The 26375-nt window shown below is 42.4% G+C and overlaps 2 protein-coding genes across 3 annotated transcripts in view; one reads left to right on the top strand and one right to left on the bottom strand.

The window, feature by feature from the left end:
* Window positions 1-26375, bottom strand: part of TNS3 (tensin 3) — a 369544-nt gene that overhangs the window by 339727 nt on the left and 3442 nt on the right. The window lies entirely within an intron of this gene.
* On the top strand, window positions 9837-24649 carry LOC309571218 (uncharacterized protein; the record flags this gene model as incomplete). The annotated part of the gene is made up of 4 exons (XM_082278505.1): window positions 9837-9936; window positions 20795-21137; window positions 22636-22784; window positions 24201-24649. 4 exons carry the CDS (start codon window positions 9837-9839, stop codon window positions 24428-24430), a joined length of 822 nt encoding a protein of 273 aa, XP_082134631.1. The 3' UTR covers window positions 24431-24649.

The following is a 26375-nucleotide window of genomic DNA, read 5'->3' as shown; positions in this document are numbered from 1 at the left end:
TTAACATATACTAGCATGGCTGTAGTCCAGAAAAAAACACCAGATCCAGAAGTGCCTTCAAGGCAAGTCTGGTGGTACTGAGTGAGGGAAGTCATGTGTTATTTGATACAGAGAAAACGGGTAGGAAAGAGAACTAAATGAAAACTATAACAGTTGCTGCTTTTTTTATTCTTCTCAAAATTCAAATCAGTTCTCTCATGGGACTCAAACAGAAGTTTCACACACAGGGATCAATTGCACAGTTCTTCAGCTCTTGTGATGTCAGGCAACTGAATCAAATGCCATGTATCACATACTTAGTGTAACATGACTGAAAATTTGGTGCAGGACATACAAAAGCTTCTGCAACTGGCTACACAAAGTTCAAAAAAACCAGAGAATCTAGAGTATGATGTTGCAACATGCCTCTCCAAATATCAGTGCATTGTTCCATATATTCTAAGCATTTGTGTCTGCTGGGTTTTTTTGATGGCACAGGAGCTTCAAAATAATATATTTCTTTTCCTCCACCTCCCTTTTTCATACAGTGAAACAGGGGCCAACTCAGAATAATCTGTAGAGATAACAGCTCTGAGACAGAATCTGCTGTACATGTTGAGTGTCTATGAACAACATTAGCATGTGTGTGCACTAGCTATTAATGAAGATGGGAGGATTTCCTTAAACTGAAGAGAAAGCAAGCTTTCTTCAAGCCTTTGCAGAGCATCCTACCTCCTAGTTACGGTCCAGTAATATCAGCTGTCAGTTATCAGTGAAGTCCTACAACACCTTGTAGATGAGTAGCCATGAGTTTACATATCTATTTAGAACCTTCATGGGCTGCAGGTTAGCCACCACTGTTTTCTAGAAAGACCACTCGGGTTCCAGCCATTAATTTGAAATTCTTAATTAATTTGAAGGTTCTTTAGATAAAGGTAGATAGAGCCACACTCTTTAAATACCTGTTGTGGTTTAGGAGTGGTATTCCCCAATTTAGTATTCCCACCAAAACCCACGCACTGCTCACTCGCTCCCCCTCTCACTCCCCCTCTCCATCTGGCAGCTGGAAAGGAGAATTGGAGGCCCAAAAGGTAAATATCATGGGTTGAGATAAGAGCAATGTACTGGAACAGCAATGAAATAAGAAAACAAACAGTAACAATCCCAACAACAAAAGTATACAAAATAGAGAGTGATTCAGAGAATTCCTTCCCTCATCCTAGGCAAGGACATGAGGTGGTATTGAATAACTTCATGGTCCTAGCTATGCCCCCTCCTGCCTACTGCAAAAATTAACCCTGTCCTAGCTGGAACCAGGACAATACGATAAAAAGGAAATTTATGTAACCAAATACAATAATAATTATCTGTTCTTAAGCATAGTATGCTATGTCTCTGTAATATGTAAAACCAATGGCTGTGCCCCTAAATTTTTGTCCACTGACTCGACTCCTGGCTGCTTTTTACAACCCTACATACCATCTCCAGTTAAAGAACATCCCTAAACTTTCATTATAATGTCAGCTGTACAAAAAGCTTTAAAGATTTGAATGGTTCATCTATGATTCACAAAAATTATAGGTCTGGTAGTTACTCCTCTTAGGGAATATGATGTCTTATTTTTAATTCATAATGACAGGATTCAAAGAGTAGATCCCAAGGAGTAGAATCTAACCTGCAAATGTACATTATGAAAGGGGGATGCAGCAAGACAAATTTTTTTATAAAACATCTTCCTGTGCGTTGAGACATGTCTGCCTCTAGGCACCCAATTCTATTTCAATCTCCTGTATCCTTTCCTATCCACTCCAGTTTATAAATGAAAGTAGTCTTTTTCTTCCCAGTTTGAATCATATGGGGAGAGAGGAAGACGCAAATTTTGAGTTTGGTGTGAGCTTATGCTGTCTAATAACATCAAAAGAGTTGCAATAATAACTGTAGCTACATTAATTAGAAAACTACATTCAATTAGCTATAATAAAATAGAACGGAGGAACAACATTACTCTGAGTGAACATGAGACACAAATCAGCCTGTTGTATTTTCCCAGAGCTTACATTCAACTCTGCAAGACAAACCAAAACTATAACTGTTGAATGAGGAGGAAAAATTTTAGCATAGTGAAAATATAAGGCATCTGGGAATCCCATTACCTACTTGTTCAATACCAAATTTCAGCATAGTATCCAGTCAAGAAAAATGTAGGATAAAACACAATGAAAGTCTTCATTGAAATCTGTTAAAGGGATGGAGAATGTTTTAATAATTTCACTTCATCTTTGGTGCTCATATTGTCTCATGGTTATCACTGAAGACAGTAAAAAAAAAAAACCAACTTCTTACAATTCATCACGTCCCATAGAAGTTTCTGAAAAGTTGCTTTCTGCCTACCTGTTAGATTATGCCAGTCTTACACAAGTAGACATACAGGTAAGTTACTTATGATAAGTGGCAGGAAACACTGGCATGAGCTGTTTCTAAGTTCACTCAGCCACCTGTGAAAGCCCTTAACTTCTTGAGCAGAGCTTAGGAACCGCTAATTGGTGCTGTCCCATACTTTTGGCCCACTTATGCTGACACAGCTTCCTACCACAGACTTACTTTGCATTGGTCTACAGGATCTCTTTTGCCACTATAGCCATCTCACCTGTTCAAACAATATGAACCACACACAGAGAATTACCCTTCTGTTGGGAGGCCTCCATTTCCACTGAGGCTTTGTCAGCAGTGCTCCATCAGTTTAGAAGGTATTTTCCTTAAAAGGACTCCCAGTTGACATGGCTGTGCCAGTCCAACTTTACAACTTTAAAATGTAGAGCAAGACAAAATTCTGAGATGAACTCCCCCTTTATCCATGATAATCTTCATTTTAATTCCCTTTCTTTGCTATCTGTTTTTTCAGCCTAGAAAGTTCACATTTTCAAGCCTTTATCCAGAACCAGGAACTTTCCTTATAATAAAGAAAACCAGGATTAATGTATTATATACTTATCTTCAGAACATTATAAATACACCAAATTATTGCAAGATTCTAGATAAAACAAACAGTACAGGCAAGAACTTCCATTTTCTCAAAGTTACAGGCAGAAGATGATGTTGCCTAGAACTATAGAAACTTGCTATGGCCAAGCATATATCTACTTATTTACCTATCTCACCAGAACAGCTGATACATATCAAATTTACAGACAGATCTTCCTGATCTCACATTACTCCAAAAGCAGCATCTCTGAAATGAACTAGGTACAAGCGCTTTTTGCTCTTCAGTATGGAGAACACAACTAAACCTAAAATAAGGGATGTTATCCCTCATTCAAATTTCTTTCACAAAAAGGGAATTTCTCTTTCAAGATTGATCAAGTTTATAGTTATTTTGGTTCATTCCTATGCCTACTCCAATATCAGACAGATGTACAGTGGTAGCCTAACTGCATGACTCAGATTTTAGTGACTGCTTTTTCCTTTCTTTTCCAACACTTACTGAAAGAATGCAGTAAGTGGAGGAGAAAGGACCTAGAAAAAGAAACTTGGTAGACTTCTAAGGTTCTATTTTAAACAGCCCCCATAAAAAAGGTACAACAAAATCTCGAAAAACTCTAAATACACTAGAGGCTGTATTTTGAGATCACAGTGTTGTTCACATAATCATAGAACATTCTGATATGGGAGAGACCCACAGGGATCATCAAGTCCAGCTCTTAAGTGACTAGTTCATACAGGGATTGAACCTGCAACTTTGGTGTTATTAGCACCATGCTCTAACCAATGTTGTGTTTATAGCTTCATAGAACATCTAAAGACAAGTTATCAGGCCACCTTAGTTTAAGACAATTATAGGGAGTGGAGACTCCAAAATGAGTTACCTCCCCTTAGTTTTAACCACTCCCCTTTCACCAATAAGGAGACATGAATGCAAGAAGATATAAGTGGAAAAATAACTGTTTACTAGAAAACAAACAACAGCAGCCAGGATAATAGCAATAACCACTAGACACAAAGGTGCTGAATGATGAGTGGAAAAGACTCCTACTAAAAAAGTAGGTATGTTTATTCCAGCGCTGGGACACATGGGGGATAGCTTCTCCAAAACCACGCATGCCGACAGCTGCATTCAGCTTGGTATTTATCGGGTTACACGTTCCAATATTCATTAAGTTTCCCAATACGCCTGTAGATATTCATCACCTAGCCCTGCCCAGCCTCATTTCGTATTATAATGAACCCAAAAGTCATTTACATCTACTTTGCGTGTGCACAGTGTTGACTGTTGGCTTTGATAGGGGTCTCTGAGGGTCTTCTTCCGATGAAGTCAGGAGTCTTCCTCATCCTGAACTTTTCACCTTTCCTCCCTGCACATGCTCTTTATACCCCTGGCCCAAGTTTAAGCTTCAAGACTGGTTTGAGCTAGTTTTGGGTTGAGCACAGGATGTCTGTCCGAGACTCCCCCTGCCCTTATCAGTGGTCTTTTATCTCTTCTTCCTGCTCTGGTATGCTGACCAAGCTAGATGCATTGTTCCTAACAAACTAATTCTTCTGCTTCCCATCCCCCTGATTCACTGAAGTCCTTGGACAAAGAAAACAAGATGCCAGGAGTCTTGGTTTAGGACAATTTAAGGGAGACACTCTAACATGAGTTACCTCCCCTTAGTTTTAACCAATCCTTTACCACCCATAAGGAGAAATTAAAACAAGTAGATGTAAGTGAAAAAGTACCAGTTTACTGACAAGCAAAACAACAGGCAAAAAATAACAGTAAATAATCATTAGATACAAAATTGCTAAATCTGCCCAATTTCCCTGGGAACAAAAAGAAATTTAAAATGGCAGTGACACCTCCCCACCAAGATGGCTGCTCCACAGCCAAGCACATGGCTCAAAAGACAAAAGGAAAAATGGGAGCAGCCCTCCCGCCCTACCCCTTATCTCTCCAGCAGTGGAAACTCCATCAACAAAGGCAGCTGGCACACTCCAGCAGCAGCTACTCAGTCAAGAGCTAGAACTCATGAAGAGACTTTGTCATCCTCTTGGTAGGCAGGAGACAGCAAAGCAAGGCAAGGCCAGCTGGGCTGGACCGACTCTCCCTTCTTGCCTTGGCTGGACGCTGCAGGTGGGCTGGGGACCGCACAGAGCAGGGCTGCTCTACTCGACACAATGTCCTGGCCACAGTCAGGCACTCCCAGAATTCATCTTGAAGCAGTCCAAGATGCAAGAGAGAAGAAGGGAAAAAAAAACCCAAAGCAGAACCTCTGCCTGGAGCAAAGACCACAAGGGACCCTGACTTTTTAAAGGAATCCCAGCAATCCCCCAAACCTGGTGCCCTGTCTTTAAAAGAGATAGTAATAATTTCAGGCACAGAAAGATATGGAATACAATAATATTTTGGATTACCCAAGACAGGGGGGAAGCCCCTCCTCTCCAGATGGCGATCACTGTAGCATGCCGCATGGACCAGAAGGCAAAGAATATGGCAAAGAAGCCCTGCTCGACTCAAACGTCCCCTTGGAACAAAAAACAGGAAGCAGTTCTGGTGGCAGACAGGGTGTGCTGGCATTGCCTTGGGGGGCTCTGGCCCCAGGGTGTCAGCTCCCTTGCTTCCTTTCAATGACCATAGTGGTGCATGTGTGTGTGAAGTTAGTGCAGCTGTTCGCTGCCTCCTCCTCTGTTGCACTCAGCCGGTGTCGGTGCTACTGTCACAGGTCCCTGTCCCAAAGGGAAGGAAGGGGGAGAAAAAAGTGGACCTGTGGAGCACTGAGGAATGGTGGCCCGAGCGCCCAGCAGTCCCATCTTGGGATGGCAGCTGCAGAAAGGTATTCACTCTGGAACAGTTTTGGATTGCAAAATTCAGCTTCTCAGGTTTCTAATCAGAGAGCTGCCCAAAGCAACTTCCTTGGAAGCCCAGAGAAAGACAAGAGAGGTCTCCGCGTGTCTGTTCCCTGTCTTTTAAAGGGACCCCAGACTCCCCCTTTTCCATGAACCAGGGTAAAACACTAAAGTTCCATTTCCCATGTTGTCGACTCTTAAAGTGACAGTAGCACAAACGGTGCAGATGGACGTAGAGGATATACGGAATACAGTACAAATTTTTTGGGTCACCTGGGACACTACCATGATGCATTCTAAGAGTAAGTTACAATATGAGCAGCAAACATGTCTTTAAGATATGTTAGTTAGCACCTCAACAGACAAGACTCTTCTTTCACATTCAGCTAACTTATCTGAGTGAATGTAACTAAGAAAACTTAAGTCCTTGGCTCATCAACAGAGAGCCTCTTACTACAGGCTCAGCAACAGAGCAACTGTTGACCTTTAGTGATTTATTTGCATTTCTGCCTGGGGATGATTGTGGGTATGTATTTATATATACACACAGAGGCACACACTTATAATCCATGTATCAGTTAACCAAATTACACAAAAAATATTCCCCAAAGGAAATAACATAAAACCAGATCATTTATTGTTTGCAAATGTTGCCTCAGAAACCTCAAGCATGCACTTCATGCAACCTTAACTTTTGTGCCCCAAGGAATTCTACTAACTACTGCTCTGTAATTTATAAGTATAGGAGTGGAGGGGGATCTCATGTCCAACATTTGGTAACAATATACCTGAAACTAAACTCAAGTAAAGAAAGATAATTCCTTTGTTCAAAGGAAGGCTACTTTATTTTCCTTGACTTAGATCCCAGGGCCAAGTTTAATCAGCAGTGCAAGGACAACTGCCCTACTACTATTCTGCCCAGGTACTTCCAACAGCAGAGATTACTGAACAGAGACTCAGCCAATTCAATTTCATCTGTCCATGTTGAAGAAATAGATGAAATGCCAAAAATGCATTTCAGTTTGAGTTTTCAGTAATCACTCAAACCAGACACATTTGGTAACAGCTGTGTTAAGATCACTGCTTATTTTGCGTAGTTGAGATAACAGCACTTGCTTACATCTAAGCCCTAGCTGCATTAGAAGGGGTAAGTAGTTGTATGTGTGTAACGGTTTATCACAATACCAGTGACTTTAGGTATAACTATATCCATGTATTTATTCTTACATCCAACACATCTTGCTATTTTTTGGTGAGTTATGACTGAAAGTGATATACACTGAATCTGTACAATCCTTTACAAGTACATATAACAATTATTCCTAGCATATTAACCCATGCCCAGGTCTTGTAAGCCCTGTCCTGTCAGCCACTGCTTTCTCCTTACTAAGAGTACTCTACATATTAATTTTGCCATTACAATACTTTCCAAAATTTTGAAGATAGGAATTTTTGTCCCCTGTTCAGAACAACCTTGACAGAGAAATCAGGGAATCATGTAAATAACTACTTTGGAACAACTGAGAAATTAATCAAGTTTGAAGAGAGCATTCACTTTCTGAGTACAGTGGAAACACAGGTAATTATGGCTGACACTTGAAAAAAGAATGTGTTTAGTGAGTGACTCTGGGGGCAGCATCTCTGGCCCTTCCTTTCTAGTAAGGCTATTCAGATGTTTCATCAAATCATCCTAATTTCTGAGGTTATACTGACCGCTACAAGAGGAGTTTTCAGCTCCTGTGTGAAACTTGCCAGTCAATAGCTTTCTTTTCCCCAAGGGATAAATGAGTCAAATGACACCTGCCTCAAAGATTTTTCCTTTATTGTCTCTAATAATCAGCCAGAGCAGTTAAAATAAAAATACAATTACTTGAAATTTTATAGTGAGGTAAAAGATTGCAGTGGCAATTTTGTCTGTAATCTGAATATTCTTTATAAAAAATATTTAACAGTAATAAAGGTTTAATGATCATGAAAGAGGATGTGTGCTGGTTTTGGCTGGGTAGAGTTAACTTTCTTCACAGTGGCTGGTATGGGGCTATGCTCTAGATTTGTGCTGAGCACAGTGAGGATAGTAGAGATGTTTTTGTTGTTGTATGCAGAGCCAAGGCCTTTTCTGCTTTTTGTTCTGCCACACTGGCAAGGAGGTTGGGGGTAGTTGGGAGGAGACACAGCCAGAACAGGTGACCAGACCGTATGACATCATGCTCAGTTTATAAAGTGAGTGGAAGAAGGAGGAAGGGGGAGACATTTGGACTGATGGTGTTTGTCTTCCCAGGTAACTGTTACGCTTGGTGGGGCTCTGCTTTCCTGAGGATGGCTGAACATCTGCCTACCCATGGGAAGCAGTGAATTAATTCCTTGTTTTGCTTTGCTTGTGTGCACAGCTTTTCCTTTCCCAATTAAACTGTCTTTATCTCATATCACGGGTTTTCTAGCTTTTACTTTTCCCACTCTCTTCCCAGTCCAGCTGGTGGGGGAGTGAGTGAGCAGCTGCATGGTGCTTGGCTGCTGGCTGTTAAACTATGACAATGTGTTGAATTTATATTTACTCCCCTTAAAAAGTACCTCTCAGTGACATCAGAACAGCCTGCAGTTTGTAAACACAGCTATTACAGAGCACCCTCATGCAAATTTGCTAGATTTTTCTGACTCAGCTTTGGCTGGAGCTGTTCATGTATTCCCAGAAGCCTTTCAGTAATAGCAGTAATCATTATAAAACACTTCCTTGTTTAATTCTTGACAAGTTGAAAATTCACAGCTAGGTGTAGTGTGAGGCAGCAGATCTAACCAGGAATTAGGCTGTGGTGGCCTTGCACAATGCATTTGTCTCTGTTACCTTTATTTTTTGCTTGGTTTTATTACTTGTGAGTACAAAAATCACCTTGCTTTAGATCTCAGTCTTAATTATTTTTTCTAGCAGTTTTCAAACTCAGCAACTTCAGTCTTGGATATTTCATTCAGATTTCCTGAAAACAGGAGGTAGCTGAAGGATGCAAACTATGCTACTGCCTCCTGAGAGGGACCAACCTGATTTTATTTATGCCTCAACATATGTTATACATGAGGTGAAGCGTTTCTATAAGGGCTGTACATGTGCTGGCAGCCCTGTCCCCAGGGAGACTCTGCCTGGCAGCCAAGTCCCTGGCAGGGGAGAGAAACTTCCACGACTGGGCTGAAAGCGACTCCCCACTGGCTGGTGGGGCAGATGCCCGGATGTCCAGGAAAAATGCCTGGGAAAAAATGCTTGGCAAATCAGGCTGCAGGAGGAGCCGTAGCACATAAAAGCAGTTAACTGCGACACAACCGAGGCCATTTTCTTTGGGTTTCTTGGAGGGAGCCGGAACTCGCCCAAAGGGTCTGCTTGGCCCTCCTCCCACCCTTGCCTTTTCCTCCCTGTGGTTCTGCTTCCCTGTCCGCACCTGTTCTGCCCTGCTTCACTGCTTCCACGAGGCAGCTTGTCGCCACAACGACCTGATGCTCTGCTGCTTCCCTGACGGAGCAGACACCACCTGCACCCAGCCACAGCCACCACCGCTGCCGTGTTTCCCTCATTGCCTGCCGCACCTGTCTGCCGCAGTACCAGCCTGCAGCCAGTCTGCAGTACCAGCCCGTGGCAGCTAGTTTGCAGCTGCTGCCGGCACCCAGCTGCTCACAAGAGCTGCCCAAGCTCGCTGTGGCTTGCTGCCAATGCCAGAGACCCACTGCCGCAGCTGCTTGGAAATTGTGCCCAACCGCTCACAAGAGCCATGTGGGCTTGCCGTGGCTTGCAGCACACATGTGAATCAGGGGGAGGAGGGGGAAGCAAAGGTTAAATGATTTGCTAAGAAGCTGTTTGTTAAAGGCAATGCATACAGCTTGCTCAACACTTACTGGGCCTACCAAAGCAGGATGAAAAGATATAAGACTATTGATAAAGGGGAAGGAATCTTGACCAAAGATCCTGTTTTCGAACCTAACTTAAACCAGCCTTGAAGTTTGCACTTGGGCCAGGGACATAAAGAGCATGCGCAGGGAAGCAAGGTGAAAAGTTCGGAATGAGGAAGACTCTTTACTTCATCCCAGAGACCCCTGCCTGCGACCACCAGATGACACTGTGCAAACGCAATGCAGATGTAAATGACTTTTTGGCTCATTGTAATATGAGGCGAGGCTAGGGGGGGCTAGGTAATGAATATGTATGGTGTATTGGGAAACTTAATGAATATGGAGTTTGTAACCCGATATATACCAAACTGAATGCAGCTGTCGGCAGGCATGACTTTGGAGGAATTATCCCCCATGCATCCCAGCACTGGAATAAACATACCTACTTTACTACTTATTCCAGTAGTGGAGTCTTTTCTGTATATCACATGCTCCATCTGCTGAGCTGATGACGACAGAGCACTCAGGGTTCTTACGGTAAGGCTGTTCCTGTCTTCTGTTTCTCTCTCTGTTTCTTTCTCCCTCTCTGCTCTCTTTTCTATCCCCCTTCGGTAAGAACATTTACCCTTCTTTATCAGTAAACAGTTCTCAGATATAATTCTGCCGCATTTGCGCTTCATTTTCATCTGAGAAATCAATAAAAAAGAATTCTCCCCGACTCCCCCTTTTACAGAAGGACAGGACACCTCCATCAATACCATCCTGAGAGCACATCCTTGTTCATCGAGTCCACTCAAGAGACTGACCTCAAGACACTAAAACTCAGGAAAACAGACCTTGTTAACTTTGCTGTTTATCTCTGTTTTAAATGCACTTACTTCTTCTCTTTCCTCCTTTCCCAAACCAAAGGGCATTCACTTAATAGACTCTCCACAGTCCAAACCACAGTAAAGAAAAACAAGCTTCAGCATCTAGAGTACAAAAGAGAAAAATAGTGTTTGCAACAGCTGAATTCAACCTTAACTTCATCCTTTTACAGAAAGAGGGACGCATATCAACAAAGTAGTTCTTCCTTTTGCAAACCTGCCATATACTTGGCCTCTGCCTTCCCCTTTCCTCTTGTCTGCTGCCCTGTAATCACCCCATTCCTGGTGAACAAAGGTTCATTCTCCCTCACTACCTCTCCCTCTGGAGGCATGATGGTAAATTGGGTGAAAACCTCGGACAGTACCTTTAAGACAGCTGAAATCCTCTCAGTGAATCCTGCATTAGTGACAGTTTTCCCCTTCTCTTTTTCTTCATATTCTAAGCGAAGTTACCATTAAACAACAGCCTCTGAAGGAAATCTTCACAACCTGTGTTTGTGTGTTGTGTGGACCAAGGACAGCATCAAATTACAAGCACACTTGAGGGAAAAAGATGCTTTTCTGTCTCTCATTAATTTCATTTAGATTACAAAAATACTGTAACATTTGAGACAAGATTCTCTCAATCGGCAATCAACATGCAATCTCTAATGTTTTGCTGCTCCTTTTCTAGTGTCAGGGGAATCAAGGACCAGTCAAACTCACAGACAGATACGAAATGTAGAGATGTACAGAAACCAGCTGAGAGACTTAACTTGTTTAGGGTTAAGCAATGGCCATGGTAGCCCAAGGAGAGGGATTAGAAGGGGCCGTGGAACTATTCATAGTGTGCAACTCTTCAGACTGCAGAGTAGAAGCTTGGAAATGTCACACTATATATAACAAAGTCAGGTTGTCAAATTACACAAGTTATATTATGGAAGTCGCTTCCATACAAGTTAAAAATTAGCAGGAATGTCAAAGAGTAGTAAAGCAGGTATGTGATGCTGAATATCTCTATGCTTACACTCCATTCAGAGTCACTTCCCCTAACTTTCCAGCCATGCCATTTTAAATGGCTCCAAGTTTGAAAAAAATTAGTCAGACTCTTTGGCATGTTGCATTTAATCCAGGGAGATGTCTCTCTCTGGTGCAGACAGTGTTTATCACATGTAAAGAAAAGAACTTTTGGTATAACCAAAAGTGGGGTATATTACAAGAGCAATAATTATCAAAAAATTTTATTTCTGGAAACATTTATAAAATTTCTTTTCAGGTTGTGGTCTGATAGATTCCAGACTTTCTCTTTTAAGCAGTTCCATTTTCACCAGAGAAATCCTCAAGTTAAATAGATATTTACTTTTCAGGTTACAAATTTATTTAGGCTAACTACAGATTTGTAGGCGTAAGGAAAAAATATTTGCATCTGTTTTTGGTGGTGAGTTTGGGTTTGGGTTTTGGTTTTGCTTTCCTTTGGGTTCTTTGCATGGGCATCCTAAATATTCCCATAGGTGGTTTGTATAGGATTGTATTATGGTTTTACTCTTCTATTTTGGTTACAATAAATAAAATAATACATGGTCACCCTGAAAAATATGGATAAAGAGGAATGTAAAAGTATACACAGGGAAACAAGAAGCACTGATAGTTAATTAAGGAGAGTGAAAAGGATGGAGTAATAGTGAAAGATGATCGAGTTACAAACTTTTCATAGTAACTGCTGTGAAACTTTGTAAACATGTACATGCTGGAATACAATTAAAGTGAGAGGTTACTTCATTAGTCCTAAAACAAGGAGGAGATAGCTTTTTGATGTTTAAAAAAAAAAGTAAAAATTTCAAGCCTCTTCCTGAAACTTTAAAATATTTCCCAGAAATGTGGCCCTGCCTCAGGAGTGCTGATGGAGCGAGAGGATTGCAGTGCCCTCCCGCGGCGGCAAGCACCCACTCGCCGCAGGCTTGCAGCCGGGGATGACCCTTCTACTGCGTTTCTTCCCTGCAACAGCAGATGTCAGATGGTACACTAATGCTGAAAAAACCATGTGATCTCTTCTAAACACGCATGTTGGACAGAGTTGCTAATAATTAATAACTAATTAAAACAATTAATATTTTATATAACTAAACATAATTAACTGATTAATAACTACTATAGATTTTTATTCCCCACAGGATTAGGTCAGTGCATCGGCACCTGACAGATGTTCATACAAAATTTGATGCTGTTCTGAGCAACATAAAACACTGCTACAGCTTCAGTCAGCATGAGGGTGCTGGCTGCACAAACAGGACACACATAACAAGGAGTACTGGAGCATGCTGCAACAGTGTCCAGAAAAATGGTTACGAAAAGCTTCAATTTGGAGCACACATTCACACATTTCACTTTTTACAGACTTCATAATAAAAATCACTAAGCACAGGTGTGGAGTAATTCAGAAAACATAGAAAAGGCTTTTGGCTATCTGTGTCAGGATGTACTGTGCTAATTTTATTTGCACATTTCAGTCTTCAGAGATGTAGGGAGGAAGATGAAACATTTAATCCCAAGACCATCTATTTCAGTAAGTAGTTCTTCTTTCCAATGTGAAGGTTTGCTTGCCTACTTAATCTGTTCATTTCCCATGGAAATATTCCATATCCTTCTTCTTTTTTATGTGATTAAAATCTTTCACATATGCAAAATAACCACATTGCTTTTTTTGCCTTTGCACAGCTGAGGCAAACATTACCATAAACTTCTGACTTTGCAAGAAGATACACAACTGAACCTAAATCCTGATGGTCCTAAGTGCCCAAGACTATTTGGCATATTTTGGCAAAATTATTTATACTCATTTTCTAGTGGGTCCCTCCAAAAGACTTGTGGTAAATTATCTTTTCTTGGGTTTTCATCTTTTGCTCAATCTTCCTGTCTCTTCCTCACCCCATCTTTAACTTCCTCAGCTATTTTTGTTTCACTTCATTTCCACTTTTCAGCTCTTGTCTTCATATCCAACTTTTCTTTCCTGTTCAAGATACCCGTTGCTCTCTGCCTTCCTCTGAATCTCCACATACAAACCTGCCTCCTACTTCTGAGTGCCCACTACTCTACCCTCTCTCTTCATTACTCTCTCCAATTCACTAAAGGTTTAAAGTCAAGAGAACAATCAAGAAGCAGTTTTGTTACACACATGGGAGAGGAAGAAAACAGAGGGAACACTAATATCTGCTTAAATCAGTTTCTCCTTCTGTTAAGAGATGAAAGAAGAATCAGGACTGAGCCTGCTTGCACAGCTACCAAACAGTAATTTAATCAGTAAAATATCTTGCTTGAAAAAAGGGTGATTCTTAACCAAATGTAATATAATTTTAAAAGGTATGTGGCTTTGGGTGTGTTAAGTTTGTTCTCTAGTGCCTGATGACAAAAGACCCTGAGTAAACATAAAACATCTGCTTCTCTGGCATCTTTAGATACGTAAAACTTGTTCAGATAAATTTAGCATGGCTGGGTAGACCAGCAACCAAAATTGTGCCTTTCAGGAGGGCACCAGATTCCACCAGATCTGCTTGCAGGAAGTTCAGAAAGTCAGAAATAAAATACCCTTCTTGTAGTAAATCACAGAATACAGTGACAACAACTGAAAAGGAAGGAAATTATTAACAGGGATTTTTACAAAAAATTCAAGTCTGCTAGAACAGCATATAATTTTAAAGAAAGAAAAAGTTATAATAAAAATGAGTTAGAACAACTTATTTATTTCTTCTGGTTTATGAATACGTTGTGGGTTTTTTCCTCCTTCCCTCTCTTAATACAGGAACAGACAATCTTTTCATAAATGATCACAGTTATAGTGAAACTTTTCTCATTATTCCAAAATCAGTTTCACAGGAATATCTTTTAACTTCCCATTGCGACTCATTTGTACGTCACAACAAGAAATCCCATAATAACTGTGCATGCATTGCAAGGGACAGGAGAAAGGCTGAACAGTAGGAAGAAGACACCAATAGGACTCATTTTCCTTTGTTCTTCTCTGACCAAACTGTCATGGCCATGTATTAGAGGAAATTAAAACAACAGAAGGCTTCTGTATTTCTTTGCATGGCTATTTCCTTTCACCTACCATTTCCATAGGGTTTGGTTAGAGCAGACCACATCCCCCAAATGCTGGGGAAATGGTACAGTCTTCAGTGGCCCTATATAAGCTTAACTCTGTTAAGCTGTTCACTTTTCTTCTTTTGATACTTTGTCTTAATTATGATATCTTAATCATGAGCTGAAATGTTGGAAAACATTCTTAGGATTTACTTGCTTTCATCCACTTGTTAGTAGCAGGTCTTTCTCAGAATAAATTTGCTCTGTTTTCACCTGGTGCTTTCTAGTACAACCAGCTGGATGGTCATGGAATTGGCTCTTAACCCACCAACTCCCTGCTACATCTGTCTGGAATCTAAGGGAGAAATGGGAGCAAATACATAGAAAATATAATTTCTGCATCATATAGTAAGAGGCCACAGCATATATAAAAGTGTCCCAGATGCAAGTGTGCATGGCAATTCCAAATCGCTCCATGTGGCCATATTTGGTTGTGGGGCTTCCCACTTTGGCCCTAGTGCTGGAACCATGCTGGGCAGAATTGCTGTCTGCTGCAAATACCACACTGCTCTGGTTTCACAAGGAAAACATAGCTTTCTCAACCCATAACCCCTTCCCAGCAATTTGAATCTTTCACTACTAGCAATGCATGTTGTAAATAGATACCACAACTATTGAGGGATATCCAGATCAGTAACAGTGGTAACAATCAGAAGGGAAAGGACGAATTATAGGGGGACCTTTCCTAATGAAAGGTCTGGGGTTGATGTTCTGGGTCTAGCAACCCAAGCAGAGACGTGCAGCTCTGGGGAGGAGTCAGGATTTCCTGCCCTTGATCTTTGTACTTGAAAATTATTTTTGTACCTTTATAAACACCTGTCCTTTCAGATGGTGACAACACTAGGAGAATGTATGCAACATGCATTAAAGCAGGAAAAGTCAGAGGGGAAAAGCCATAGCTTTTTTTTGCTGACATCAATTATTGAGCTCCCAAGGACAGTGTTTCAAGAATATACAATAAATACAGTAAACACTAAACTGCTGCACCAAATTTTGTCTTCTGTCTGCCTGAAAGCAAGACATGATGTTACCTTTTGCAGTTTTTGCAATTGGCAGCACCCTATGATTTTGAAAGCCTGAACTCTGCTCCTGGTTAGTACTGCAACTAAAGCAATTAGCCTTGTTTGCATTTTTGCAGTCATTCTTTTTTGCACAGAATGAAAATATGTCCCTGTGAACTTACTTTTTGGTGCACTCTGCCAATTATGTTTGCAAACTATGATTTCTGCTATGTCCTGAGAGCTGTATGTATCCGACACTGTAATCATCAACTCTTTCCTCCTCTTGCACATTATTGTGAAAAGTCATCCTTTTAGCTCAGAAGGCCCCTCTATTATAGCAAAGGTTCTGGTTTTCCCACACACTGCATGATATTCAACTGTGAGAACTAGGTTCACACGTATTCCACAGTTCATGATGTTGTGTCCCAGTTAAACATTTATATGTGTGATTGAAAAGAGAAACAAAACAGGTTATAATCCCATATGTAGTTCTGTACCTTGTCCTAAAGTCATTTGTTTATCTTGTGAAGGTCTTTGCATGACATCTTTCCAGTTGATAAAAAGAGGTCAGTCAATGAAAGTCAGAATAAGTGTGCTTCAAAATAGTCCAGCAGCCCATGAGATGGTGTTATAATCAACACGTGAAGGTGCTTTTCCAGTAGCCATACTATCATGGCCAGGAAGCAGTTACACTGGGTACAATATTTTTTTCTCAATCCCCCCAGTCTCTGAGTGCCTTTGAGGAATGTACAGCATGACTTCAGCCAAAGGGAGAAAGCTCTCTCTTAGCCACAAAATTCTGTACAAATTTCTCACCTGTGTAAGCAAAAACTGTACCCCAGAGTCATTATAGTAATGATATGGACAGTACCAGATCTATTTGATTTAGCCGCTGCTAGGAATGGATATACTGCAAAAACAGTGAGGGAAGCACTCAGTGAATCCAGCCCTCTTCAACAGTAAAGCAGCCTTTTAGCAAGACTTTTGGGTAACATGCATGTTATCATCCTAGTTCCTTAAGCTATATACCTGAAGTTTGAAAATTATTTGAAAAGTCTCTTCTAAAGAGTAGGCAAGCCAAGCAAGATGGACAGATGAAGTAGTAACTGTTGCAGCAAGTAGCATTTTAGTCTGCAGATCACACACATAGAGAAAGTTTTTCTTACCTGGTAGGACCAGAAGTTGGATAGATGGATTTCAAAATTATTGGTATTATGGAAAATATCAACAAGAACAACTTATCATGTAAAATATACTTCGATTTTTAAACCATTGTGTCCTCAACACCAAAACACAGAGAAAGAGTCAGAGTAGTGTTTTCCTGTAGTTTCATTTAAGAACAAGATATGAAGTCTAACATCCTGATGCTGGATGTTGATGCTGAGGTTTTTGATTTTGTCAGTCTGATATTCTGGTGTATAGATATTATATACCACACTGTTTGGAATATACTCTAGAAAACAGAAAGCTAAGCTAAAACTAGGTCACATGTAAGGAAATATATGAGCTCAATGTAAAGATCTTCCTTCAGGACTGAGTAATAAATCTCTTTTTTGTCACTATCAAAAGCTACAATCACTGCTGCTGCATTAGACAGTCAATCTCTGCCTTTTTTCATGCAAAGAACTGAGACAGCACAGAAAAAAGATCACAATAGGGGGCAAAATCAGGTCCCTGTAAAGAGTCTATTATTCTTGAATTGTCCTTTTCTGAAGACCGTAAACATTTCTGCAGCTTGTAAACTCTATTAGCTCAATATATAGTCTACAAGAAAGAGCATACATGAAAAATGTCTTACACAGAGCAAAGTAATGTGGAGGGTAAAAATGCAGAGACTTTAAATAGTATTAGAATTATTTATATATTGAATGTTTTTCATAATGATTTTTTGTTTTGTTTTTAAAATGTGGCTTACATCAAATTATTCCCCTTCAAATAAGAAAACAGTATTACCCTTCAAATAAGAAAACAGTATTAGTATTTGGATCAACAGATATTTAACTGTAAATTCCTCTGCATTCCAGAATCCGACTATTCCTGTAGCTAAAAAGACAGTAAAGGGGGTAGAATGGGGTGAGAAACCACCATGTACTATAATTTCTACATTTTACTTTATATACTGGAGACTGTCAGGGAGAAAGATCCACAGGTCAATGCTTGCAAGGTTTTTAAAAATCTGCAAGTACTTTCAGAAGAATGCTTTCAACACAGTGTGATTTTCACAGAATTTAAAGCCACGATTATGAAGGTAATTAGGAGTGTAGGTCTTCCAAGTGACACCAGTAATATTTTTCAGCTTTCCATTTTTAGGATTTCTTGCAAGATATCCTCTCTAGTCCTGGCTCCCAGTTTCTGTAAAATGCCCCAAACTGCCAACAGGATTTTAGAGGAGGAATGCCTTATGGTAAATTTTTTTCTGACTTCCTACAGGAAGAGCAAAATGTGATTCTCCATTCACCATTACCCAAAAATGTAAGTTCAGTGAATTTTCAAGAATCCATCAGCCAGCAGTCCATTCATCTGTGTGAACTAATGTGTATTCAAGTGTGTATCCCAGCTTCATACCACAAACTCCCACATTAAATCTTTCTTCTCAGTAAGCATGGACTGAAAATGCACTTTTCATATTTTTCCTCTCAGTGTTTGACAAGTATAAGCCAGGTTTCAGTTTGCAGTCAGATCTGAGACACAAAAGTGTTGAAGACCATAATTCAATTTATTAGATCTTTAGCTTTAAAAAGTTAAGGTATAAGTGATCAAAACACTGAAGATAGGATTGAAATGCAACTTCAGTATTGACAAGGATTCTTATTATTTGTTTATTCCATGCTTTTAGCTTTTGTAACAAAGTGTAATACATAAAATTCTACAGTATGTAGAAGCAACATAGGACATGAATATTTATAAGAAAACTGTTACATTCACAATATGGATAACAGCTACCCTTTCAAGTGCACAAATCTGTAGCAAGGTTCATCATTCTCATCCCTCTTTTCTCATTCTCACCTTGTTTCAGAAAAAAGTTAAGATTAAAATTTTAAATCTTGTGAGAAAAGCCTTTGCAGCTGTCTGAGCTGGAATTAGAAAGAGTTTTAAACAATTTAAACTGAAAGTTCTCTGATGAGTTTCACACAGTTTATTTTTCCATCTAATGCCCTCTAGCATTGCTGAAACCTGTCCAGGTTTGCTAGCTTTTTGAATAATGTTCCAATATTGTTACACTGACAACTTCAATATGGCTGCAAAACCCAAGAAGCAGCAAACATTGCCAGAATGTCAGTCAGAGCTGCCTAAGGCTCAGCTTCCACACTTCTACAAAAGCCTCTGCCTTTCAAGATGGGGACCATGCACAATGAAACCAAGCACTTGATTCTGGTCTATTAGTTCTACGTTTTAATGAACATTTAGCATCAAGGTCCTTTCATGATGGATTGCAAGTGAGAAGTAAGCCAAGTAAGGCAAATATCTTTCTGCTTTCAGCGTTCTTCCACTTCTCTTTTCATGGATGTTCATAGCATTCATTGATCCCAGCTGATATGTTAAAACCATGCTCCTTTTTCTGTGGGATACATTAAAACCATGCTTCTTTTTCTGTGGGGAAAACAGCAAAGTGCAGTGGTTTGGTGACACAGAGGATACCCCATAACTCTTGGAGGGTTCTGTCAGTGCTGCTTTTGTCTAGACTATTACATCTTAAGTCTTGCTAGATGTGTAAATGCATTCCTAAATAGGAATTCTTTGCAAATAAGTGCTGAGGAAAGGAAAGCCATCCCCATACTGGTCTGCCATGATTCCACAGTGAAGAACAACTTTTGCCTTCAGATCACTGGCTTTAAAATACCACAACCTAGAAACCCTAAAATCCTGCAAGGTTTGTTCAGTTTCAGCAAATGCATTCTCTTCTTTTCCCAGTGGGGACATGTAGGTACAAAAATGCTGTTAGCAAGGATTTTCTTGTTATTTTCTAAGCCTGTGAGAGACTTTTCTCTCTCACAGAAGAGGTAGCAGGGAATGTAAATAACCAAGTCACCTGCAACCTTGGAAAGTCTTGTTTATGGTATAGTAGAAAATATTTTGACAATGGATGTTTTAGGATTTTGGCCAATCACCCCCAAGGGGTGGCTGGTCCTTTGTCCAATTAGACTATGAAGAAAAAAGTCTATAAAAGAGTTTGCAAAATAATTAAATGAATCAATCTTGCTGCACAATTCCTGCCTGCTGGATCTTCTCCTCCTCCTCCTCCCTATGGCTGCGGGACACGGTGATATACCGTAGGAACGAGGCCTGCGGTAATATTTGGTGCTGCCCGACGTGATTCTGCACTCTCTGACGTGTCCTGCATGCTGCGAGCCAAGCCGAATTCCTGTAGAGGTACGCTGTTCCCCTTCCCTCCGGGAAGGTCCGGGACCGGGAGGTCCGACAGGACTGAGAAATGGCGAACAGCGGCTCACAGAACGACGCTGTCGTACTGGTCTGGAAAGGTGTGTTTAGCATATTGCGCACCTCCATTCCTGAAAACTCAATTCGGGAATTATTAGACTGGGCTACTTTAAAAGGGATTTCCATGGACAGAGATACTGCCCTGGACTTTTCTTTATGGCAGGAGCTCGGATGCGTTGTCCGACACGAGCTCCCGACTGGGGACCCAGCAGCGTTAGAATTATACAAAACCTGGTGTTCGTTATTTATTCTGCTGACAGCCCTTGACTGTGATAGCAGGGCTGGATCGCCTATTTCGGTGATGAGTGACGGAGGAATGTCCGAGGGGGGCCCCGCTGACTGGGCTTCCAGGGTAAATGATGGTGGATTCGGAAAAACCCCCCGGCTCCACAGGCAGAGCCTGCGCCGCCTCACCCTGCACAGTCGCAGGACTCCGTGGCCCCCAGGGACCCCGCGCCGGCAGAGGCGGGGGGGTCAGGGCAGAGGCAGGGCGCACAGCCTGCCTTGCCGTTTGGCTGGACGGCAGCGACGGCTTATCCAGGGCCGCACATCAGCGGCTTAGCAACCTGGACGCCCAGAGAGGCTCCTAGTTCGGTTCCGTATGCACCTGGATCTAACTTAGCGGGCGTTGCGCCGGGCGTGCCTGCCCCGGGACTGCCTGGCTGTGCTCCGCTGCCCTCCCTGGCGCTGGACTGTTCTGCGCAGTCGCAGAACCAAGCCATGGACCTTTTAATGCAGCATCTGCCTTTTCTGACAGAGTTACCGAATCTATCCCGAAAGATGGAGGACCTGCTCAGCCTGTTAGAGCGGAGGATGCCCGATCCCGCGCCGCCTGCGCCGCCCGCGCCCCCCCCCCGCCAGCTGCGGGAGCCACAGCTCCGAGCCAAGAAACGGCGCGGCCGGCAGCGAAACCGGAAACTGCCGCAGGAAAACCCGGAAGCGGCAGCGGCTGCGGAACGGCGGGCAGAGGCGGCGGCGCCGGGCGCATCCGCAGAGAACGGGCCATCGCCGGCGCCGGGCGCGTCCCTGGACCTTTCCGGACTGCACGGTAACTGTACGTCCGACGCATTATAATCGCTTCCTAGAAACTATTAAGATGCAAGCATTGGAGGAGGGTGACTGGAGGTTATTAGAAATCCTTGGAATGCCACATAGATCTGAGGATTCTGGGGGTAACCGGGGAGCTGTTACACTCCATCCGCAGGCTGTGCCAGAAGTTCAGGATGGTACTGGTTCCCCAAAAGGGGAGATCCCAGCTTTCCCAGTGTATAAGGCTCTCCCAGATTCTGGCGAGCGTGATAAGCATGAGGTAATTGCTTGGAAAGTTGCCCAGGACCTCCAATCCAAGGTGGCACAATATGGGCTAGGTTCTGCTGAGGTTATACAGATAATAAGGGTGATAAATATAGATTTGCTCCATTTGATATCAGACACTTAGGTCAAATTCTATTTCAACCTGTACAATTTACAGTTTTTGAGAAAACCTGGAGAAAGTAGCGGCAAGGCTGCATTAGCAAATATGCAGCTCCCTGCTGCCGATCCTAGATGGACAGCAGGAATGGATGCTTTGATGGGGACTGGTCCCTTCTCTGATCCCAGTCTACAGGGTACCTTGTCCTCTAGCGTCCTGCAGCAAGTTCAACAGGTCGGTATGGCTGCCCTGTTGAAAACCATAGAGTTGTCAGCACCCAGAAAGTGATATACTGAAATAGTTCAAGGGAAATCAGAGTCATTCCTCTCCTTTGTAGAGAAAGTCACTGCTTCTCTTGAGAAGCAGGTTGAGGATGACGGGTTAAGGCAGATGTTGTTAAGGCAGTTAGTGAGAGATAACGCAAATGAAGAGTGCAGAAAAATCATAGATGCCTTACCAGGGGATCCTGAGGTAACAGACGTGGTCGAAGCCTGCGCTAAGGTGGGATCTGGGAACCAGAAAAGGTCTGCTTTGGCTGCGTTCCTGCAGCCTGTTCACGCATCTTCTGGTCGTGAACCAAAGCAACCAAAACAGGTGAAGAAACGGAAGCGGCCTAAGCCGAGCCAAAAAGAGAACACACCGATCCCCCAGTGCAAAAGGTGTGGCAGGCCAGAGCATTGCACGGGCTACTGTAGATCCTGGACTCATGCCGATGGTCGGCCATTGCCGGGAAACTTCCGCCAGGGTGCAAGGAGGGGGAATTGCTCTCCAATGCAGTCTCTCCCCCAGAGAGTGGTACAGGTACAGGCACAGGCCTACCCAGCCACCCTGGGGACGGCACCCAGGGATCAGACGGTTTTGACGTCCACACCGCAGCTGCAGTTGTCTTAGACTCTAGCAGTATTTATAAGGTTCCCTTGGATACATATGGACCCTTAGCCCAGGGATCCAGTGTGATGCCGGTGGGAAAACCTGACATTGCCCATCAAGGAATCTTAGTGCACTCAGGAGTTATTAAAGACGCTGACTTTAAAGGTCAGATTTGCGCTATGGTCTCCACGCAAAAACCCTCTGTAACTATTCCTGAAAAGACCTGCCTTGCTAAATTAGTGTCTTTCAAGCCTTGTGTCCCCAGGATAGAGCAACAAACTCACGAAGATAACAGCAGTGGATCTACAGGACTTCCCCAGGCCTTCTGGACTGCAGACATCTCTGACCAAAGGCCACAGATGACACATACCCTGATCCTGCTGAACGCCCGTCCACCCCGGACTCAGCTTCGAGGTTTGATTGATACGGGTGCTGATGTAACTGTCATCTCCTTTTCTGCGTGGCCTCCCTCATGGCCTTTAGCCCCGGTAGGATCGGCCATCACAGGATTAGGAGGAACCACACAGAGCTATTTAAGCGAACAGCCTGTGGTGGTGAGGGACCCAGAGGGGCACCCAGCTACAATTAGGTCTTATTTTGCTACCACTTCCCTTAACCTTTGGGGATGGGACGTGTTGGCAGCTTGGGGCGTATGGATTGGGACAAATTTTTAGCGGGGGTCACCGTGCGTAAGGGCACACAGTATCCTACACTGCCCTTGAGGTGGTTCATTAACACACCAATCCGAGTCAGACTCTGCTCAGTTAGTTGAATTAAGGGCTGTTACCATGGCTTTCCTGCGATTCTCACAGGAACCTTTGAATTTGGTTACTGACTCTGCTTATGTAGCAGATATCACCCAACGCTTAGATTGTTCACTTCTGAAGGAGGTGAACAATGCGGCTCTGTTTTCACTGTTGCAAACCTTGTGGTCTGCAATTCAAGCTCGAGTGCATCCATATTGCATTCTGCACATTCGAAGCCACGCCAATTTACCAGGGTTTCTAACAGAAGGCAATGCCAGGGCTGACATGCTGGCCAACCCTGCGTGGGTAGGGCCTCAGCCTGACAAAATTGCACAAGCCAAGGCATCGCACGGTTTCTTCCATCAAAGTGGACATACCCTGCAGAAGCAGTTTCATTTAACGCCAACCAAGGCGCGCAACATTGTCTGTGCTTGTGCTGACTGTCACGGACTCGTTGCGCCTTTGCCAGCGGGGGTAAACCCCAGAGGGCTAAAAGCCTTGCAGATTTGGCAAACAGATGTAACTCACGTCCCAGAATTTGGTCGGCTGAAATATGTGCACGTGTCTATTGACACTTTCTCCTCGGCTATGTGGGCTACTGCTCACACTGGAGAGAAGGGCCGTGATGTCATTGCCCATTGGAAATTGGCTTTCTCAGTCCTGGGTGTGCCAGTTTCTGTGAAAACAGATAATGGTCCTGCCTACGCCTCGGAGAAGACGCGGCAGTTTTTACACCTATGGGGTGTAGACCATACCTTTGGTATCCCACATTCTCCTACTGGCCAAGCCATTGTCGAATGTGCTCATGGTACCTTGAAGCGTGTTTTGGACAAACAGAAAAGGGGAATGCATGGAGAAACCCCACAGAGCCGACTAGCAAAAGCTTTGTATACAATCAATCACCTTACAGTACCACAAAATTCAAATAATCCTGTTATTCTGAATCATTTTCTCTCATTGCAGTCTGCAGACGACAGACAGCTGCCCCGGGAAAAAGTCTGGGTACGGAATTTACTCACTAACCAGTGGGAAGGCCCTCATGAGCTTATCGTTTGGGGTCGTGGGTATGCTTGCGTTTCCACAGATACTGGGATACAGTGGCTACCTTCAAAATGTGTTCGCCCTGACCTACGGCACCAGAGGCAGAACAGGCAACCTCCAAATGATGACCAGAACGCCAACCATCCAAATGGAGACCAGAATGTAGATCATCAGCCTAATGACTCTTCTGATGATGACCAGGATGTCAACCATCAGGCAGATGGTCCTTCTGCAAGCAGAGACTGGGATGGTCCTTCCACAAGCAGAGACTGAATTTTAAATTTCTTGTTATGGAGTCAGATAGTTAAAGCCTTAAGGACACATTTAGAATTAATAACTGATGTAGATTTTTATTTAGGATTAATAGTAGGGTTGTTATCTTATAAAACAAAAAGGGGGAATTGTAGGTACAAAAATGCTGTTAGCGAGGATTTTCTTGTTATTTTCTAAGTCCGTGAGAGACTTTTCTCTCTCACAGAAGAGGTAGCAGGGAATGTAAACAACCAAGCCACCTGCAACCTTGGAAAGTCTTGTTTATGGTATAGTAGAAAAATATTTTGACAATGGATGTTTTAGGATTTTGGCCAATCACCCCCAAGGGGTGGCTGGTCCTTTGTCCAATTAGACTATGAAGAAAAAAGTCTATAAAAGAGTTTGCAAAATAATTAAATGAATCAATCTTGCTGCACAATTCCTGCCTGCTGGATCTCCTCCTCCTCCTCCTCCCTATGGCTGCAGGACACAGTGATATACCGTAGGAACCAGGCCTGCGGTAATAGGGACACACTTCATGCAACTAAAGGTATCCAAAGTCACTGGGAAATAAGTTAGGACAGACTCAGTGAAAGGTTACAGGTCAAATGCCACATAAGCAGGTAGCAGAATATACACTTTTGTGTCAAAGTAACTGCAAACCTCAGCTTCCTTCTACATAGAAAAGTTACAACCAGGGAACCTCAGGGCAACAGATTATCCACCAAATTTCCCTCTGCATGACTTCAGCCCCCCTCAAGTTAGTACTGCTGCTGGTGTCATGGTACTGAAAGAGCTGAGTGAAGTAGTATACTCTAAATAATTTTTACATAAATGTAGTTCTTCTTACAGTGCCCATCAAAAACACTCATGCACAAAGTAGCATTTTCCCCTGCTCAAGCACAAAGGCAAGAAAAAACTGCTTCAAATACCTTAAAGACAGGATAAAAATACAACCCTTTGTTCAACTGCCCACCAAAATTACATCTGTATGAAATACAGGTCAAAATCCCCAGGTTGAACTCACTGATCTTCTACATGATCTTTTTGCCTCACACATGCTGACCAGCACACACCCCCACTATGTCTAGGTTCTGGTGCTCACTGTGTTTATGCTTAAATTGATGGCCTTGGACCACTGCGTTCAAGACCACAGTATGATCCACATGTCACTGAAATGCCATACTGCATACATGCATGCACTGAAAACCCATGAACTGATATTGCAATAAATCTACAGAGGACCTTCTTAAATTTTATGGGGAGCCTTCAAGGACAAAAACCCAAATAGTTTTAATTTTCCTCTAAGTGGTAGCCACAGTTAATACCAGACTTGGCAGGGAGCAGGCATTACATGCCAGTCATGCCCATACAGACATGAAAAAGAGTTTATGTTTGACATTTGCTTTAAAAACATAGTGAAAAGCTTTTGCTCTTTCAAGGCCAGAACTTGAATTAATTTCTGAGAGTCTATTACTTTAAAAAAGTATCCATTGGCTCTGATTGCTTGGATAGCTAACCAAAAAAAAAACCATTAGGAGCAGGCTCTTCATTAGTGTTGACAGAGAACTGAGAGCAACAGAAAAAAAGATACTGAACAGCTCATTCTCTCTTTGTCCCCCTGTTTTTTATAACTAAGTGTCGTATGACATCAAGCTCTGATTCATCACTGGCAGCTTTTCATTAACAGAAAGGAAACAATATGTAATATTTCCACATATTGCCATGGTTCACTCTACTTGTTTTGTCCTTGAATGTCACATACACCTAATTATCTGCCTGGTGCCCTGGTGGAACAGTCAAACCATATGACAAGTATTGCTAACAGTGAAGATTCATAAGCAGCAGTCTGTTTTCCATCAGTTGTGTTCCACATTCCTGCCAGACATGGAATAGAGGGCTAATGCCTCCACAGTGCTAAATGCATTTGAGGTAGGTTAGAGCTCAGAAGGTAGATGACAATCTT

Source organism: Coloeus monedula, assembly GCF_965178545.1.
Source record: "Coloeus monedula genome assembly, chromosome: 1".
Taxonomy (NCBI): domain Eukaryota; kingdom Metazoa; phylum Chordata; class Aves; order Passeriformes; family Corvidae; genus Coloeus; species Coloeus monedula.
Note: the sequence above shows the minus strand (reverse complement) of the source record. Positions and strands in the feature narration are given on the sequence as shown.